Source organism: Balearica regulorum, chromosome 3 (assembly GCF_011004875.1).
Source record: "Balearica regulorum gibbericeps isolate bBalReg1 chromosome 3, bBalReg1.pri, whole genome shotgun sequence".
NCBI lineage: Eukaryota > Metazoa > Chordata > Aves > Gruiformes > Gruidae > Balearica > Balearica regulorum.
In genome coordinates this window covers 54,778,803-54,797,817 of record NC_046186.1, presented here as the reverse complement: position 1 = coordinate 54,797,817, position 19,015 = coordinate 54,778,803, and the positions used below count along the sequence as shown (strand labels likewise).

Here is a 19,015-nt window from a genome sequence, read left to right as displayed (position 1 = left end):
TATAGAGGTGACTGGCTTAGATAGGGAACTTGACTTTTATAGGAGTAATTTAAGGGGAAAGTATATGCTGTTGTGAATAATCATGAAGAAAGAACTCCTTTGCAGTACTTTACTTGATGTAAAGCATTGCCCCATAAATACTTGTTTGAGCAGCCTGTATTACCCCTACATGTCATCATTGGGAATTTTTGTTGAAACCAAAACTTTGGTCGCAATGTAAGACTTCACCCTGAATTAGGAAGCAATTGAGCTGGAGTCTTCTACATCTCAATTACTGAAGTATGGTGTTTCATTACTGCATAAAGTATTTCATATCAGGAATTATTCGTGAGCTCACCCAGTTAATGCTCCTTATCCTCTGCTGCAGTCAGACTTCTCATGATAGGAAACACTAAAGTAAGTTATACAGGATTAAAAATACAAACTTCATCATGGTATCACCCATTTTCTTCCACCAAAAATACCCTGCTATCTAATCCACAATATCCAGCATATATTTAATGGACTGAATGGAAATATGAAATAGCCTCAAACAATTCAGAAGACTGGATTAAAATCTAAATTTGAATCTGATGGTGGGACAATCTGTTTATAAAATAACATCTGTTCTTTCATGAAAGTGTAACAAGAAGTTTGTTTTGTGTGTTCTCATCTCCACCCTCTTTAATACCACTGGTGAATATTCTTCACCTGGTTTCTCCAGAAACATACATAAATGCATGTTTGCATACCGAATCTCATGGCACTTGTAAAATAATGGTTTATTATAATAGTTGGTCTGGAGGCTTGCAATATTTTTCATCAACTTTACTACTTTTGGTCTCAATGTACACAGTTGCCCTAAAGCCCATGAAAGTTGATGGACATCTATTTTTGTGGATTTCCACCAGTAGGAATTTTGGGCTTATACCACAAGTAATTTTGAAATCCCTTGACATTTTGTGGCACAGTTTCATTTGTTTCAGTTATCCAGCTACAGTAGCAGGCCACTGCAATTATTTAGTTTATAATATTTTTACGTTTTGTTGGGTTTATTTTAAGAGAAAGTGGTTTATTTTAAAAGAAAAAAAATCCCCATGATATGTTTTATTTATTTCCTGAGGACTTCCACTTACACAAGTAGGCACTAAACATTTGAAATTGACTTTCCAGAGCACAACAGTAAAAAACTTAAGAATTTGGCTTAGTTTCATTTAAAACAGTAAAAATTGACCTTGTAAACATTTCCATAGGAGGTAGGATACATACATTTGACAATCTGTCAAATAAAAGAAAGTAAACAATATCTCTGTGATCCTAATAAATAATGAGCAACACAGATATTAAATAAACATTTTTATACAAAAAAGATATAAGAGAAAGACTAAAATAGCATTTTTAATAAATTAGGAATAGATGTAATCATTTCTTTACAACTTAGTCTTGCTTGCAAGAACCACTGGCTCTTTCTGCTCACCCTGAAGTTCTGCCTGAAAAGCCGTAATGGTGAGAGCAATTCTGAAAGACTCACAAGCAGGACCCAATCTGAATATAACTATTTTTTGTGTGTGGAGGGCTGCTAATATCTCTAAAATGGCTCCTTTAACACCTATATATAATACTTTTCTATTCCACCAACTTGAAGGGGATTGTCATCATAGCCTTAATGTCTGGATTTGGAAAGTAAGCTTAAGGCACTGACATGTCTCTCCCAGTTCAGGTTCCTCCAGCAGCTGCTCCCATGAAGACAGTGTTGATTGGTGGTAAAGATGACACCATATCTCTGCTTGGTGGGCCATGGGACTCCAGATTTTCCTGAGAAGGGAACTGACCAGATGTTCCATACATACACTGGGAAGAAGATGTGGTTTGCATGTTTGAAGCTGTGGGAATAAAAGGTTACCATCATTGCCAGTTTTCTATATCTATTGAATTTCACAAAAAACACAATCCAATTTCATCTGATGGAAACCCTTATCTACCAGGCACACCATCTGAAGGACCGAAATGTCAACACTTCTATACCTCACTTTATTTCTACACTTCACTCAATTTACTTATAGTTCTAAACTTTTCTTCAGTGGTTCCTCATGCCATCAGGAAACAGGTCAAAACCCATGTATAAGTGAACTCTGCTAAAAATCCAGCTATGGGCCTGAAGTTTATGGCTTGCGTGTGAGACATCTGCTATGAAAATTATGCAAAGCTATTTATGTGCACTACGCTCATCTTTCCATATCTTGCACCATATCAGGTCCATATTCACTGGTGGTACCACTGCTGCCACCTGGCACATATCAACATAGAATACAGAAGATACTTGATGGGCACAGTCCCTGTGTGGCAGTGCTGGGGTTTTTTCCCCCTTGTTAGCATCCTTTAAAGAACTGAGCATTGAATTCTTGCAGAGCCTTAATGAGGCAAGTAATGTCTGATCTTCTGTGCAAGGTTAATAGGTAAGTAGAAGAAAGAGGTAATCTTGTGAAGAAACAAACAGTGCCCTGGTTCCATCCAACCCTTTTTGGAATGTGGGACCAAACTCAGCTGCCATTTGTTTAATGTTTTGGGGCTAGGTAATTTCACCTAAAATTCACCGTCAGTAGGAGCTTTGCCTAATACACGCAGTTGTTGAAGCACAGGACAGGAAGGGTCTATACCACAGCAAGTATATATCTAGACATCCCTGACCCAGGGTTCATTTGTTCTGTTTGACACTGAGGATCCTTAAGAGCCTTTAGAAGAGCCCAGTCTGTTATTAGCTCACTTAATAGTTAGGAAGTGTTTCCTAATACGGATTTTTCTGCAATTCAAGTCAGTCATTCACTCCTCATGGACAATGGATCATAGTCCTCCTTATGGGAGTGAAGGGTTATTAAATTCACTGCCCTGCAATTTTAAGGAAAACACATCTTATGATACATCCTAGGTACAGAGTTATTTTATCTCTATATTGCATCTCATATAAAATATACATGAATTACAGTTTAATACTCAGCACTTGTTAGGATTCTAAAAAGTTCATGGCTCTTCATCAGTCGTTGGCTATACTTACACATAGGAGTCCGACAGACAATTGAAGGTGAGGACTCTGTGTAGTATGAGCCTGTTTGTTTTCTTCCGCTGTCATCCAAGATATTCAGTGGATCATGTATATCATTGTATGATGGCAGTGATCGAATGCTGCTTACACTGCTGATTACAGAAACATGTTGATCCACCATTGTTCCAAGTCTGTGAGATTCTGGATAATTTATATTGTTTCCATAATATCCTATTGACAGGAGATTGGAAAAAAGCAGAGTGAAACTACTGTTGAAGAGAAAGGGTAGGGTAGGAGCCTGTGATAACCTGGGACAAAAGGCAATTGCTACTGGCTGAGTCCCTTGAGAATAAGATTATTTATGTACACATACAGCCTAGTAACCTCAGTAACATATGCAATGACCGATCCAAAAGAGGGGTGGTAACAAGGGAGCAAAAAGATCTGAAGAGTTCAGTCATGCCTTCAGTACAGAACTGCCCTTCCATTCTAAGTTCAGAATCACACAGTAGCCTGCAATCAGTGTTCCTAAGAGTCACCATGGGGACTCCTATCCACAGTCCAGTGCTCCCTTCTGAAGCTCACAACCAAGGAAAGTATACCTGGAAAGAAAATATCCATGGTAATACATACTTACCCCATGTACAAATCCATATAACAGCAACGTTTCCACTGCGTCTTTCCTCCAGAAGAGGGAAGTTTTTGTTGACTATCACTCCAAAGCAGATTGTGACAATAACTTTACATTTGAAGTATGAGAAATATTAGGGCCGAAGTCTCAAACTGATGCTAATGCACATTTTTATACTTCATTTCACCATCCTGACCCTGTGACTATAATATATTATGCTGATCCCACAGGTAAGCTATCTTATGCCTGCTCTATTTCACAGTAGGTGTTTTGGGGGCCTTTCAAGAGATGGTTAAATCACAAGGTCATCCTGGTTTTGCTTCCTTTGTGCAAGACATCACAATGGTGCCAAAGGAAGATTAACATAGGTGCAGCAGATGTATTTGAGGACAACTGAGGATTCACCAGAGGAAAATAAATCCTTAAGTAGCTTATTAAACTGCTTTACAATCTCTGTGTGTCATCAGAGAAGTGGAAAACAGGAAGGTATAAATAAGAGCTGAAAAACATATTCCATAGAAAAAAAAGCAGAGAAAAAGTGTTTTACTCCAGCAAAGAAAGAGAAACAGAAGGGAAAAAGAAAATATATATTAATACCATTGGAAGCATTAGTGGGATATGCTGCTCCTGGGCACGTAGTCACCGAGTTGCTCAAGAAATTGAAACTCCCAGTATTCAGAAACTGCATATTGTGTGTGTCCTGAGACATTGATGAGGGACCATAGCTGGAAGGGGATCGGGCATTGTATGGAGACACAGCACAACTGTTGCTGAAGTAGTCTCTGGAGAACTGCTGTTCACTCAAGGCATTGAATCGGCTGTGCTCTGCTCTGTGGTGGTAAACTCCTGAAGTGGAATGGGCCTGAGTTCTGAACATAGCCTGGTAATTGGAATTGTTTCCATAGTAATTCTGATTAGTTTGTGACAAAGTCTGATAAATGGGTTCTGAGTAGGAAGAGCACTGTGAATGTGCAGATAACACTGGACCTACACTTGGAGGTCTCACAGCCATTGGCCCCTGGTTGATAACACTTCCTCGGCTGACCATGGCTGGTGAAATGGGTGGAGTCATCAGGTGACCAGTGCTTTGAGACAGCTCCATCTGACCTGGAATAAATAAGCATTAGCTGTGATTAGCGTTCATATTTCAGCACTGCTGAATGGAGCAGATTTGCTAGGATGCTAACCCTCTAGTGAAGTGTACCTTACCATTTGAAACCTTTACAAAGCATATGCGTTGTTCCCCACCTATACAACACATGTTCTTTAATTCATGGCTTCAGGCTATAAATCTTCCCACTTTCATTCTCCATCTCGGAGGCTGCTACATGCAGTGGGAAATTGCAGCAGTTACAAGCCTCCTGTGCTCCAAGTGTTACTGTTCATTATCTCCTCACAAGAACCTCACCAAGCCAAGAGGTATAGGATAGTTTTACCATTGTTCCAAGAGGATCTGTTACTGACAGGGCTCTACAATTGCCACCTTCTGTAAATCAGCAGAGACGGTGAGCTCATGACAAGTTATTTACTAGAGGTCTTTATAAATGCATATGGTCATTGCTCCTCCTACCGCAATATGTTATTGTGCACTGAAAGACTAACAAACAAATGAGAGGAGGAGAAACTAGAAGAACTGATCCATACCTGTCAGCTGCATATTCTCACTGTCTCCTGTGGTGAAGGCGTTCAGACCAGAAGGCACACTGCTGGGCTGGCTAGCTGACAAGGACACGTAGGTTTGCTCTGCTAGACACTCATTTTTGACTGAAGTGTCGCTGGGCAGAGGAGCAGCTTTGTTACGATTTGCTAGGAAGCAAGAGCTTGGTGATGCGGTAAAGGTGGCTTTGCTTGCGTCTGGAAGAGTAAGTGAAAACTCTTGGTGGCTGTTATGTATGCTTATTGCACGTAAGTTCACCACTAGTATATAGACAGCACATGAGCTGCCTGATTTGTTCATATCTTTGGTTGCTTATTTTAAAACCCAGTGAAGCCTCCATTTTTTGCATGTAGTCAATGAATACAAATATTGCTCTAGTCTTGATCTTCCCAGTGGAACTGTTTGTATCATATTCCCTGACCACAGATCTACATCACAGAGTATCAGATCCTTACTGAAGCCACCATAGTGAAGGTATGAACCAGATTTATTCCCTTGAAGTAAATGTCAGCAATGAAGTCAAGTAAATTGCACTGAGAGTGAATCAGGCTCATGACACTTCGTCCTAAAGAATTTAGAATGCTTTTCATACTGATATCTAGAGAAAACCATTTGTTACACCCAATAGTTCTTCAGTTTTCTGCAGACTATTGATAAAGTCAGTGGAAGTTTTGCTGTTCTTCAGTGGAAACCATGACTTTACCTTATGGTTTCAAGTACTTAAGTATCCAATGATAAGGGAACTGCTACATAGGACAAGATTTTTCCTGAAGGCTGAATTAAAAGAAAAAGCACAGCATCTACTGTCAGACAAATTCTATACAAGTGTCTTGCAGCAAGGTGCAGATTTAGAATAACAGCAACCAAAAAGTTAAAGATTAATCACTGGTTCTAATGTTAATAACAAATAATTCAGCAGAACCCAGTCAAGTTTCATTGGATTCTTAGTGATTAACTTGGAAGAGAATTTGATCCAAATTAATCTTCATTCATTTTATAGCAAAGGGCCTGGAGCATATGACTTCAAACTGCCTAGCCTTGAAGAAGCCTGGTAGATGGAAAATGTTAAGGATACTGTTTTAAATTAATTTTTTTTTCTCTTCCACATAGTAATACTTCAGCCAGATGCTAAATAGGGCTCCAAACTTATGTTCCAACCTTGCAGGGATATTTGCGTTTTGGTAAACATTTAATACATTCCTAGTTCAAGGTGTAATTACATATTTAAACTTTGGTAGGAAAACTGGATTAGGAATTCCTGCCCTTTCTGCTACTTAATATCTCTGTTCACACTTTATCTTGTGGCCCGTCAGAAATGTCTGCAGCATCCAAGATCATTTTAGTGATCCAGTGTATTCACATTCCCACAAAATATTATTAAGTGAACTATGGTTCAATGTTACCATTGAAGGTAACATCGAACCATAGGTGAGAATGAATTGCTGAGTGAATGGTCACAAGCTTTTCAGGTGAATGTGACAATGTTGCATATAACTACACCTTCTCCAGGAGAAGACAGTAAGCCTGCCTCTATTTAAATAAATATGTCAATTTCTAAAAATACAGTACTACATTCAAAAGAACCAAGCTCTAGTTACCTAAATTCTTCATGTATTTGTCCAGTAGATTCTGGAGTTCTTGTTCTTTGTCATTGTTGAACTGTGTCTCCATGGCAAGCAGGATGTACTCATCTAGTAGCATGCGGATCAAATGAAAAGAACCTTTCGGAGGAGAAAGAGAGAGAGTAGCTGAGTTATCTTTGTGACCATCTCTCACCACTCTACAAGAAGCCAGTGAAACAAACAAATAATTGTGGACTTTAAATGACCTGGCAAGACCAACAAGGAATAGTGCCTAACTTCTAGCTCTAATCTCTCTTTGCACTGGCCCACCTAGCTCAATTGTTTACTGTCCTGTAGGCTATTTGACCACTAATTACATCAAAGAAAAATACTGATGAAAGTGAGACATGCTTTATACTTGAAGAGGGCACACAGTGGAGCTAGATAAGGTCGAAGTCTCTAGAATGCCTCTGCTCTACTTCTGTTTGCCTTGTGCTAAATAACCAGACAATAACTAGTGAAGTCTTTGACCTTATTTCAAGGATATATCACATTAAAAACATGTGTCTCCTTACAGCCATTTCAAATACCCTCTGAATTGTAGATAATGTACCTACAATTAAAATTAGGAAATTACGTACTAGATTTAAAGTGAGCTTCACTTGCTCTACTGTCTTCTATTTTATAAAAGGTTCTTTCTAAAAGTCCCCCAAAATGTAAACATTTCTAAAGATGGACATGTGAACCCTAATTTTTAAAAGCTACAAAAACTGTTGAATTGACTGTCTGCTGATCCCAGAATTAAATGAGTGGTGATCAGCCAAATTCCTTTTGCTTTTACGAAAACATACCATACACAAAAACTTCTATACAGCAGTAATTTTTTACCAAACTGATCCACATGTAAAACTAATAATTTAAATCTTCTGTCTCCTATACTGAGATATGCAGTTACACTTCCATTGACATAGCAAAACAAACACTGCTTCTAGCTCTTCAATGACAAAGCAGTACCAAACAATTCCAAAGAAAAATACCTTTGAAAAATGAACATGTGACACAGGTCACCAACAAAATCTTGCTAGCATTTACTGTGAAATGTCAGTTTGAAAAACAAGTTACACAGCATTTGTGGCTTTGATCAAAGAAGGTTTAGAAGGGGACAGGTTCCTCTGCTGAGGAAACAGTGGAAAGCTGGCAAGTGCTGGCACATATGTACAAAATATGAGTGTTTTTACAAAGCTCACGTACCAAAACTTGATGCATTGTTTAGAGTTAGGTTATGCATCACTCGAGCACCGAAAAAGCTCCATTTGAGAAGGAAGTCCTGAGCTCTCTTCTTTAATGACCTCCCATTTTGCTTGCTTGCCTGAAAGAGAATAGTAAAATCCTGTTGAGTACGCTAACTTGCTTTCTGCACACAGGAGAAAAGAAAGGAGAACTGAATATGCTGAAGAGTTCAAGGAGTCCTTGACTCAGGCTGATGTGGTAGGGTGGATCAAGCTGCCTGATTCAATCTCTCTTCACAATGTGTGTCCCAAAGTGATAAAGAAGAGCAGCATTCACTCTTCTCAGTGCAATCAGACTAGAGCTCTTACAATGCTAGATAAAGCAAACTGCTTATTACTTGAGCTCTGCTGTGCCCTAAAGGTATATATATTTACTCATATTCTAGTATTATTGGGTGCCAAATTATTCTGTAAATATACAGGTGTACAAGGCAGAAAGGAAAAAACCCACCCTCTGGCACTGTTATTCCACATAAACAGGGAACAGAAATCAGTTTTTGTACTTCAATGTAATCTGTATAATACTGGCCAGACTTTCTCTTACAAAATGGCATGTTTACTATCATAACATTGACACTTATAATGCTACTCATTTCATACTGTCACTTTGCTCTGGCAGTGATTTGTTCATGTGGTAACGTATGCCCTGTTGCTTTCTCAAACAGCAAGCAGAAAGAAGCTGTTGTGTGAGTTTGACAGTAACCACACTTTAGCATGAATGGAAGGCAGAGAGCAATGGAAGGATTACATCTGTAAATTATTAGCTTCTGCTTAGTTGACCTAGCTGCATATCAGGACTTGTAGGTATTTCTTACCTCTGACTACAGGAAAACAATGCTAGGAACCATACCTGTTAACATTAATACTACAATATCACATAGCAGATGCTGAATGGGAGAGTGCTTCACCTTTTCTGCCTGGCTTGTTTATCAGGAATTGTCTTCTGAAATTGTGGAATCAATTTTAGGCCATAATCATTCAGTTCTAAAACAAGTTGTGATTGCTCAGCTTCACTCTGAGTTTTGTGTCTAGGTAAGTGTATATGAGGACTTGCCTCGGCTCTGTTGCCCTGAATAATCCAAAGATCCTCACTGTGCTGCTCACATATGACAGGGGCTGTTAGGAAACTCAAAGTGCTTTAAAAAGAAATAAATTATCACTGTCTCCATTCAAATTTGGGAAAACAGGTGAAGAAAGGGAAAATGACATGCCCATCGTAATTCTGTAACTGGCAGTCACTCTTCCGCAAGGCAGTCAAAGCTAACTGCAGTGTCTCCTCCTCTTGCATCCATTCGTATCAAGATGCTCCCTAAAATGATGAATAAGAGACTGCACTTCCAGATAGAACATGACCTGATGAGAAGACCAGTGTTTAGCTACTAGCAAGCAATGCGTAACATTTTATTCTGCTAGTTTACATTCATTCGGGTCACAAATTGCGTAAGTATCTCTTACTTGAGCTATAACTCAGAACTCAATTATTTTGTTCTGAACTATGGTGTAATCATTCCTGTATAACTACATGCATGTAATACTTACAATTATAAAGCATCTTGTAAATTGGGGGAGGAGAGGCAGGGAAGCCCATCAAAACCCTCAATTACTGAGCTAAGCACCTTGTAGAGCTACAAAACCATATCTTTCATCCTGGTTTCTAGAAATCCTTCTACAGGTTAGCTACTTCTGAATCCATCTGCTACATTAACTTATACCACATACAGTACCATCTGAATACCATGAAAGAAAGAACTGCTTCTCTAAGGAAAAATTTTTGTTCACCTTACTCACTGGGCAATACCCCTGTGATTCTGCTTGCACAGATAAGGTGGGTTGGTTTCTTTCATGTACAGTTTATGACAGTGCTGACTTTAATGTTTTAGTTAAGATATTTCTTAGTTTGTCATACACATAAGACTGTTCAACAGCACTCAACATGATTAATTAGAACTAACGACACTGGAACCTTTCACACCAAATGAAGAACTCCCGTGTTACAATAAGGAGATGGGAGCAGAGATGAGAATCCCATGTGGGAAACCAATGGGACTGTACAAGTAAGGGACTGTGTAAGGAGTAAGGGTAGTAGGATATGGTCTTGAGTCAGGCAGAACATTTGAAAGGTACCTTGATAACCCTTTGCTCAACCACAGTATCCAACCACTCAATAAATGATTCCACAGTGGCATTCTTCTTTAGAAGGTCCTTCAGTTCTTGGAACACTGTAATAGAGTCATCTACCATGTAAAAAGGAGAACATATCATTGTACACTATTCTGAATGTGAGAAAAAGCCACTCACCAGCCATATGACAACATTGTAGCATGGAAAGGAAAAGAAAAGAATTAGAGCAGTGAAGAAATGAGCAATTCCCCAGCAAAACAAGCAGACACACATCCATCACACATATTATATTTTAATTACTTAAGCAATACAATGATACAAGTTGTAAGACAATGAAATTTTAGAAGAAAATAAAATATTTTCCATTAATTTCAAGATTCAGCCTTGAGAACCTATTACTAAGTTTAGTAGTAAAGCTCTATCTGTAATGTGGCAGACGTATACTGTCTTATGTTTCCCTTATATTTTACAAGTTTCTCACAATATAATGTAAAGCTAACTTCCCCAATTCCCATTTTTGAAAAATGCCTGAATGACCAGTTATTTCTCTTCTCCTTTTCTTTTGTTAACCAGTGTGAAAGAAGACAAAGAACAAAAATAGAAAACAATTACACAAAAAGTAGGAAATAAGCAACTCAAATGAAAACGTGAATAGGATTATGAACCATTAAAGAGAATAAATGTTCAGATCAGAGTAACAATATCTAGAAGACAACACATTGCTATTGCTCTCCTTTCAGCTCCCCAGACTCTGATCAACATGATTCCTATGACAAAAGTTATCTTTTTAAAAGAGAAAATGGCTATATCGTTTTTTCAACAACAGGTATGTATATGAAAATTAACACCCTCAAAATTTGCGCTTCATTCTGTTCTGTGTGTGAAAATAGCTGTAACACCTTATAGAAAACTATGTAGTTTTTTTAAAGATCAACTTTCAGAAAAAAAAACCCAAAACTATTCATAAAAGGAAGAAGTAAACTAGCTCAAATACCCATTAAATTAAGCCACAATGACATGGAATTTTTGAGACATCTTTCAGGAATTGATCTGTGCTAATATCCCCATATGATTAGAACAAAACTTCAAGAGAGATTTTATTACACTTAGTAACTGACATATAAATGATTTTTTTCAGCAACCATTTAAAGTCATCTAGCTGGGATGACTTCCTAGTGCAAGCCTCTGTTCTTGTAGGACATGTTAGGGCAACCAATTGGTTTTCTTAAGGCTACTGAGCTAGATTAGAGAATGCAGTGTCTACGTGTGCCTTTTCTCAGTCTGAGTAGACTGGTGTGGCATGGAATGAAAGAGTGAATTACTTTTAATGACACAAATATATCACCATGAACTTACATTCACTGTAGACTTCCCCATCAGAGTCTGTGCTCCCTGAGACTGCAAGGAGTGCCTGAGAGCCAATACTATTCAAATCAACTTTTTCAATGTCCGACACCATGGAGTTCACAACATGCTGATCAAAAAGGGCTGGCCGAGCAATCTGTAAGAGAAGGCAAGGTAAAATGCTGAGACCTTGTCGTGGTTTAACCCCAGCCAGCAACTAAGCACCATACAGCTGCTCACTCACTCTCCACCCCTTGGTGGGATGGGGGAGAGAATCCAAAGTCTAAAAGTAAGAAAACTCATGGGTTGAGATAAAAACAGTTTAATAATTTAAAAAAAAAAAAAGTAATGAAAAGGGAAAAAAATAACAGAGAGAAAAGTACAACCCAAGAAAAACAAGTGATGTCAATGAAAACAATTGCACACCACCAACCGACCAATGCCCTGCACAGTGCCCCCACCTTCCACACTTCCCCCCAGTTTTATTGCTGAGCATGACATCATATGGTATGGAATATCCCTTTGGCCAGGTGGGGTCAGCTGTCTCAGCTGTGTCCCCTCCCAAACTTTTGTGCAGCTCCAACCTACTCACTGGTGGGGTGGGGTGAGAAGCAGCAAAGGCCTTGACTCTGTGTAAGCCCTGCTCAGCAGTAACAAACATGCTTGTGATATCAACACTGTTTTCAGCAAAAATCCAAAACACAGCCCCATACTAGCTACTACGAAGAAAATTAACTCTATCCCAGCCAAAATCAGAACAGACCCACACTTGGGGATCACCTGAATAACTCCTCAGAGAAGAATCATATTCTGTTTAATTTTCTTATCATGGTTGGGTTTTTTTGTAGATCAGATGAGACAACAGTTCCCTTCCATTAGACTTCTAATGCTCTTCTAGTATGCCTTCCTATCAGATCATCTTCATGATGTCACGCACGTGCTACTTCTGTCTTAATATTTATGAAAGAGAAAACTAAGTCAAGATGAATATATGGTGCATCTACAGTTATTCATGAGGACTACCACCTGTTAGCACTTAAGTTCCCCAAAAGGCATTGTATCCTGTTGTATAACCTACCAAACCATCACATGTAGGTGCCTCCTAATTGCAGATGCCTGTGTCCTACCAACACAGCCTTGGAGCCCTCAGCTACACGTTCTTCTTTCAGTCAAAACTCAAAAAGAAATAAGCTCACTAAAAGACATCATGGACAAGACAGCAGACCTTTGCTAGGCAAGAAGGATCATTTGATATTTTCCAATTTGGAACTAAACCAAATACCCATATATTCCACTTAGTCATTTGATTGCCAAAAGTTCCCATGATAGTAGTTCATTATAACCATGGTCTTTTCTCTCTTTTCTACCACAAAAGTTTGAAGTTTTGGTTAGATCTATTTATGGCCACTTCCTTCTTGCATGGATATATGCAAGATATATGTCTTGGATATATATAAGATATATGTCTTCCATGGCTGAAGTTGAACCTTGAAAAAATAATGCATTATATCTCATAGCCAGCAAGGTGCACTGAATGTAACGGACAATTTTTTGGATGTATAGTCTTATTCTGTTTACCTGTGCTAGGTGTAGGAATGATGTCTGTCGTTTCAGGGAGGAAACAAATCTTCGTGCAATAGGCAGTTTCTTATCTGTCAGGTTCTCTGGTAGATTTTCCAAGGAGGAAACAACCCACTGTTCCCAGTTTTTTGCAAAATTTCTTATATCTGCCAGTAAACTATAGGAAAAAAAATGTGTTTTAGAGAAACATCAATAAAAATTGTCTTGCATAAGTTTAAATAATCTAGTTTCAATCTATAATTAACAGACTCCTGGACATATCTGTGAATTACTCCTCAGGTGCCACCAAAGGGAAACAGGAAATGGCCAATCATCAAAAGGCTTAAAATGGACTATATATTGATCTTACCTCCTCTGAGAAAAATTGTAAGCCATCTGCCAGTTGAAATAAATAGGTTGAGAAACACTAGCTTTAAGACATTAGAACTCTCTGAAGCTAAAGACCTTAGATATAAAACCCCAAACAAGATGCCCTTCAAGGGAAAGGAAAGATGTAAGGTAACTTACAATAATCCTTTTATTAATGTCTTGTTGAGAAAATGATTAGATATTATGGTGATGCATAGGATACAAACCTGAAAAGTATTCTGAAAAAAACATAACAATTATTTTTCCTTAAACTACATGAGTACATTTGTTTCTTTTTTGACCTTCTAGGGCTTTAGGACATTAAAATACTGTGTCATATTTTAAGGATGCTCTATAGCTATCCTCAGAGCTGAGAGTATTTTGCCATACATATTCCACTGTTCTAAAAATGAGTATAAATACTGTGAGAAATTTTTCTAGAATACAGATTTTCTGCTATTTACCTGGAATATGCCTAACAAATGGAATGTAGCATTATTATTAAGTGTCAAATACCTACCTTTCTGGCATTTCTTGCATTGTTGCAGGGATGAGTACATCTGTAAGGACCTTAAAAAAGGTAACAAAAATTATATCAAGCTTCCATTGGCCATTTATTCATTCATGTCTGTCTTGTGTACTTAGATTACAAAGTGATAAGGACAGGAAATGTATACAGAATAAAGCCATTCAACCTGTTGTCCAGATATTTATATACCTAGATTTCTCCCACCATTATTAGATAGGAACATATGAGCTATTTATATACCTAGAGGGCTCCCATTCTTAATGTATGCCAGCATGCCAGTAAAACAAGAAAGTGCTATCACTCATGTCTTACAGTAGGAAAATCAGTAGAAGTGAGATGCATAAACACTTTGTCTTTTCTAGCATCACTGTGAGTCTCAGTAAAACAGGTACTTAAGCATCTCCCAAGTCCTTGAGTGCTGTTAGCTATTTGACTCTTCTTTCTGCCATAGTGCATGTGGCACTGAAGGTGTCCAGAGTTTAGGACAAATCCCTTATAGCTAAATGTGGTGTGGAACTGTTTTGGCAAAAAACTGTACCATCTGGCATACCCTCTGGGGAATGTTATTGCAGAGGACAAAGTTGTTAGCCTATATCCCAAAAATCTGTTTCCACTACTAATGTAAATGGTTTGATAACACAAGAAAATTCCTCCTTCTTTCTGGCAGCTGTGCTGTCCAGAATATCTAAAATGATTATAACTGAGAAATAGTGAGAGACAAAGAGGCATGACGGTAAATTTATGAACTTTTGAGAAATTCTGTCTTATTAAATTTCTCATTTAGTGCAGCTGTAGTATTTCTTCTTCTGTCACATTAAAAATTTATTACAAATCAAGTTAAGATTGGCTCTGTTGCAACAGCACGTTTAAAGCAGGAAAAAAATCATAAACTCAAGGTACAATATAACCTCTACAAGTAAATGAGGCTTAATGGCTCATCTCCAGGGGAGTAATTATGATCTTTGATGCTAATCACCTTTACTTCACTCTGCTAACTAAAACACCTCTTCTTACTTTACAGCTTGATATGCTTCTAAGAAATATGTATTTTAATCTTTTCTGGATTTTTTCCCCCATATTTTTGTACAGTAAAGAATGACAAATTGATGACAATAAGGCACTCGGTGCTAAAGAGCCCCAAGTCTCTTGCTTTAACTGCTTGGTGTTTACTCTTATACCAATAGTTATTTCTTTCCATTGATATGTGGTCATGAAACGTGTTAAGAGAGAGGATGACAATCCTTTTCTATTTATATGGCACATCCTATCAGAGGAACTTAAAGTACTTCGCAGTTGTTAATTAATGAACTGATCTGATTTTCCAAATTAAAAATTCAGGAATCTTTGATGACATTATTTATTTTTTCCCCAAAGCTCTATCGCTTAATCCTGACCTTGCAATACTCCTTAGTTTCACTTAGTTTCAACTATTCGTTTGATCATGTTGTGAACTAGATCAAAGAACTCGTATGGCACAAAAACTCTGCAAAACAAATGTTCCTGAAATTTTTTTAAAAACCCAAACCACTTCAGCGTGCGGCAATTTTGCTGGTACATTTAGAAGCATAGGAACAGAAATGAAGTGTAGCAGGCAGGAGAGGCAGGAATATCTTAACCCAGTACTGTTCCAGCCCTGTAACATGAAACCATGGCCTGACATAACCTGTGAGTAGCAGGTAGAATCACCTTGCTGATCTGCCACAGATTCTCTTTGCTGATAGAAATTGCAATAATCTGAGAAGTAAAATCAAGGCTTCAGTTTTCATCCAGACTTAACTTAGCCTTGTCAGCAAACCACACAAACACTTCTTTCAGCTACATTCCAGCAAGCAGGTCAGGATTTCACTTATTAGTGTGCTGCCTGTAGTCACCCATCAAGTGTGCAGCAGAGGTGAGGCTGGAGTTCAGCTCTTGTATGTGCTAGTTTTATGTTCTTGATTTCAATGGAATCCTTGCTGATTTACACAGGTAAGAGGCAGACAGCAGTCATGGCATCCTGTTATTCTAACTTCAACACTGTTTTTACACAAGCAAAAGCTGTAACGTGGTTGAGATTATCCATGTAGCTAAATGCTTAACTTACCTTATACAGTATTGAGTCACAAACACAGAAGATGTCAACGATGATGGGATTTTCAAGCAGAGGAAGAAGATGGTCAGGCATCCCTTGCCAAAAATGTAATAAGAAATGCTGAATCTAAAGGAGGAGGAACCAGATTCATGGACATAAATAATGCTTTCTTGGCTCCCCGTGCATATATACCAAGAATGTGTGTTCAAACAACCTTACCTCTTCAAAGTTCCCATTAATTGCATTGTCAAGGACACACTGACAGTGTGTTTTGTACATCATGATAAGAGTATCTACCTATTTGGGGAGAAAGAAAGATTAAACAGAGTTTCTTAGCTCTCTCCTTTACTGCTATAGTGATCTAGGTTTCTGCTTTCTGTAGCTAGTATTTAAATATAGAATACAAACTGTATTACAATGCATATTTACAAATAGACATGCTGTACATCCAGAAGTACAGATGAGGAGGTCACTCATCTCTAGTTTTTATCGACATCTTTAAGTCTCAATGTTGTTGTCAGAAATGTAGCATCTGAGTCTGTATACACTGTGAAAATGTGGATATCAAAGTAAGGCAATAGCTAGATTAACCAGTCAAATGGTAAAGTAAATTCACCTTTCCAAAGCTAAGATTAATCCCAAAGAGTAGTGCAAGTTAATCATTAGGCTACTATAGGCGTCTATGAGTGTTCTGAAACATCATCTAGTTGGACAAATGAGAAAATAGCTGCCAGTCATTTGGTCAAAGTTTAATCACTGCCTTACATGAACTGAACTTTCAAAAGCAGAACTCCCTTTCATCTCATCAGGCTAATTTATCTGAGTGGAGTGTTCCCTTATTTTAATAACTGTGCAGAGGTATTACAAGACTTTGTAAAAAATGGTAGTAATTTTTGAAATTTGTAGCAAATTATAAAACAAGACTTTTGTAAAGTATTTTAAGGAAAGAAAAATGCTAGCAAAGCCTTCTTATGGTCCAGAATCACAGAGCTGGTGAACTTCTCCAGCAAACCAATATCAGGTTTTGAACGAATCTAGTACCACCTTATTTCAACTGGTTTAGCATATGGATTTCTTTGAAAACAGACCTTGCTGACTTTCAAAGCTGCTTCTGTAACTACAGATCTTTGAAAAACAATGGCAAAGAGTAAGATTAAGATCATTTTCAAGAGGTTTTTTGGAAGGGGTTGATGGAAGTTTACAGTTTGGGTAAGTTTTCTTCAGAAACATAAAATGTAGAAATTATCAATCTATTTTAGTGCAGACTGATATATTCATGGACTCTCCAGAGATATCAGTTACATGCAACGTCTTAGGAGTTTAATGCAGGAGTCAAACTTCATGTATGGGCTCTCTTCAACAGAGTACCTAACTATCTTAGGTCAATAATCCTTGGTCAAATAAGCTGAAGGAGGGGAAAGACAGTAAGGTAAGAAAACAGAAAATAAGAGAACAAGGAATGAGGAAAGAGCAGCAAGGAAAGAGAGAGAGGGAGACACACAGAAATTCATTTTTCTTCCCACAGTCTTCTCATAACTCCATGAGTCTGTCCCCAGACAGAGTCACCCGCAAAGCCCTGTTGGACTCTCCCATCATCTGGTCCCATCATCAGAGGAATTATGTGCTGCTGACCCAAGAATGAAGAGAAAATGAGTTGCATCTTTTTCTTCATTGCTGGAGTGGTAACATTCAGTTTTGCTTGCACTGCTGTGTTGGGCCTGCAAGGAACCTCAAATGCTTTTCAGATTTAAATGTTAGGAGAATGCTGTATATTTGAGAGATGTCAATTCACTGGTGGAGACTATAGCAGCAGATGATGCACACTGCTGAGTATACCAGTTCTTGAGTTTTCTTTAAGAAGTGTAAGATTTCCAGCTAAGATCTCTGTACTATGGATGGCTCCTTTTGTTTAGCTCCTCACAACAGGAATCCTAGGCTTCACTACCATCACAGAACAAAATTAAGAGGAAGGACTCATAAAACAAAAAGCTTTTAAGCAACATATCTCAAGACAGCCACCATCATGACCCATACTGGAGGCTAAACTGGAGAGTTCACAATGTGTACCAAAAGGTTTCTAGCACAGTTCAGGGATGTAGCAGCCTGTAATGTGACCAGAAACAACACAGATGTAACACAAGGCAAGCAAAGACATAAAACATATGCCAGAAATACTTCTAACTAAACAGTTACCCTTAGGATAAGCAATACTGAGTATTGATTTGAGGAATACGATTTTACTAATTTAAAGAAAAAACAACACATATGCTCAGAGTTTCACAGTCTCTTTTCAAACAATTAATGAAAGAGAGTAAAGTTCATCTAATTATTTGTTGTGAATTATTTGTTCTGATCTAATCAGAACAAAATTTACCTTAAATCCAAAGGCATTTGGAATGAATACAACTCTCAGTTATTTGTTTGTTTTGCTCTCCCGGTCTTACATACCATCAGTTTGTAAAATACTAGGTCAGTTAATAGGTAAATAATTCAACCACCTTTCCAGTGGAAAGCCAGTTAATCGGTGTTAGTAAAGGTTTGCCCCCTCTATAAATCAGTCACCTCTGTTTGACTATGGACATTTCTGGCTCTTTCATGTCAATACCTCAAAGGCTAAGATATGAAGAAACATTCTGTGGCAATTTTTGATCTGCAAATCAGAAGAGAAGTAGCTCACATTTTACCTTGTCTTTAGAAATGCACCCTTGAAGCAAAAGGTGTTGAGCACTTGGAAACTCTGGGAGGAGAGTTCCAGTTTTGGAACTCAGAGAATATTTACGAGTGAAACCACCCTGAAACAGAAGGGAAAAAAAACAGGAACATTGAAAAAGCTAATACAGATTAAACTGAAAACAACAATTCA

At 38.0% G+C, this 19,015-nt stretch overlaps 1 protein-coding gene across 1 annotated transcript in view; it reads right to left on the bottom strand.

The window, feature by feature from the left end:
- Positions 1-1,134: 1,134 nt before the first annotated feature.
- Positions 1,135-19,015, bottom strand: part of RFX6 (regulatory factor X6) — a 37,529-nt gene continuing 19,648 nt past the window's right edge. Inside the window, exons 7-19 of the mRNA XM_075750060.1 lie at positions 18,837-18,944; positions 16,372-16,449; positions 16,165-16,278; positions 14,073-14,122; positions 13,202-13,361; positions 11,636-11,780; positions 10,283-10,392; positions 8,121-8,238; positions 6,906-7,028; positions 5,295-5,504; positions 4,248-4,757; positions 3,032-3,250; positions 1,135-1,862 (exon numbers count right to left, since the gene is read on the bottom strand). Of these exons, the coding sequence (XP_075606175.1) occupies positions 1,696-1,862; positions 3,032-3,250; positions 4,248-4,757; positions 5,295-5,504; positions 6,906-7,028; positions 8,121-8,238; positions 10,283-10,392; positions 11,636-11,780; positions 13,202-13,361; positions 14,073-14,122; positions 16,165-16,278; positions 16,372-16,449; positions 18,837-18,944 (2,112 nt within the window). The 3' untranslated portion in view covers positions 1,135-1,695. The remainder of the gene's footprint in view (positions 1,863-3,031; positions 3,251-4,247; positions 4,758-5,294; positions 5,505-6,905; positions 7,029-8,120; positions 8,239-10,282; positions 10,393-11,635; positions 11,781-13,201; positions 13,362-14,072; positions 14,123-16,164; positions 16,279-16,371; positions 16,450-18,836; positions 18,945-19,015) is intronic.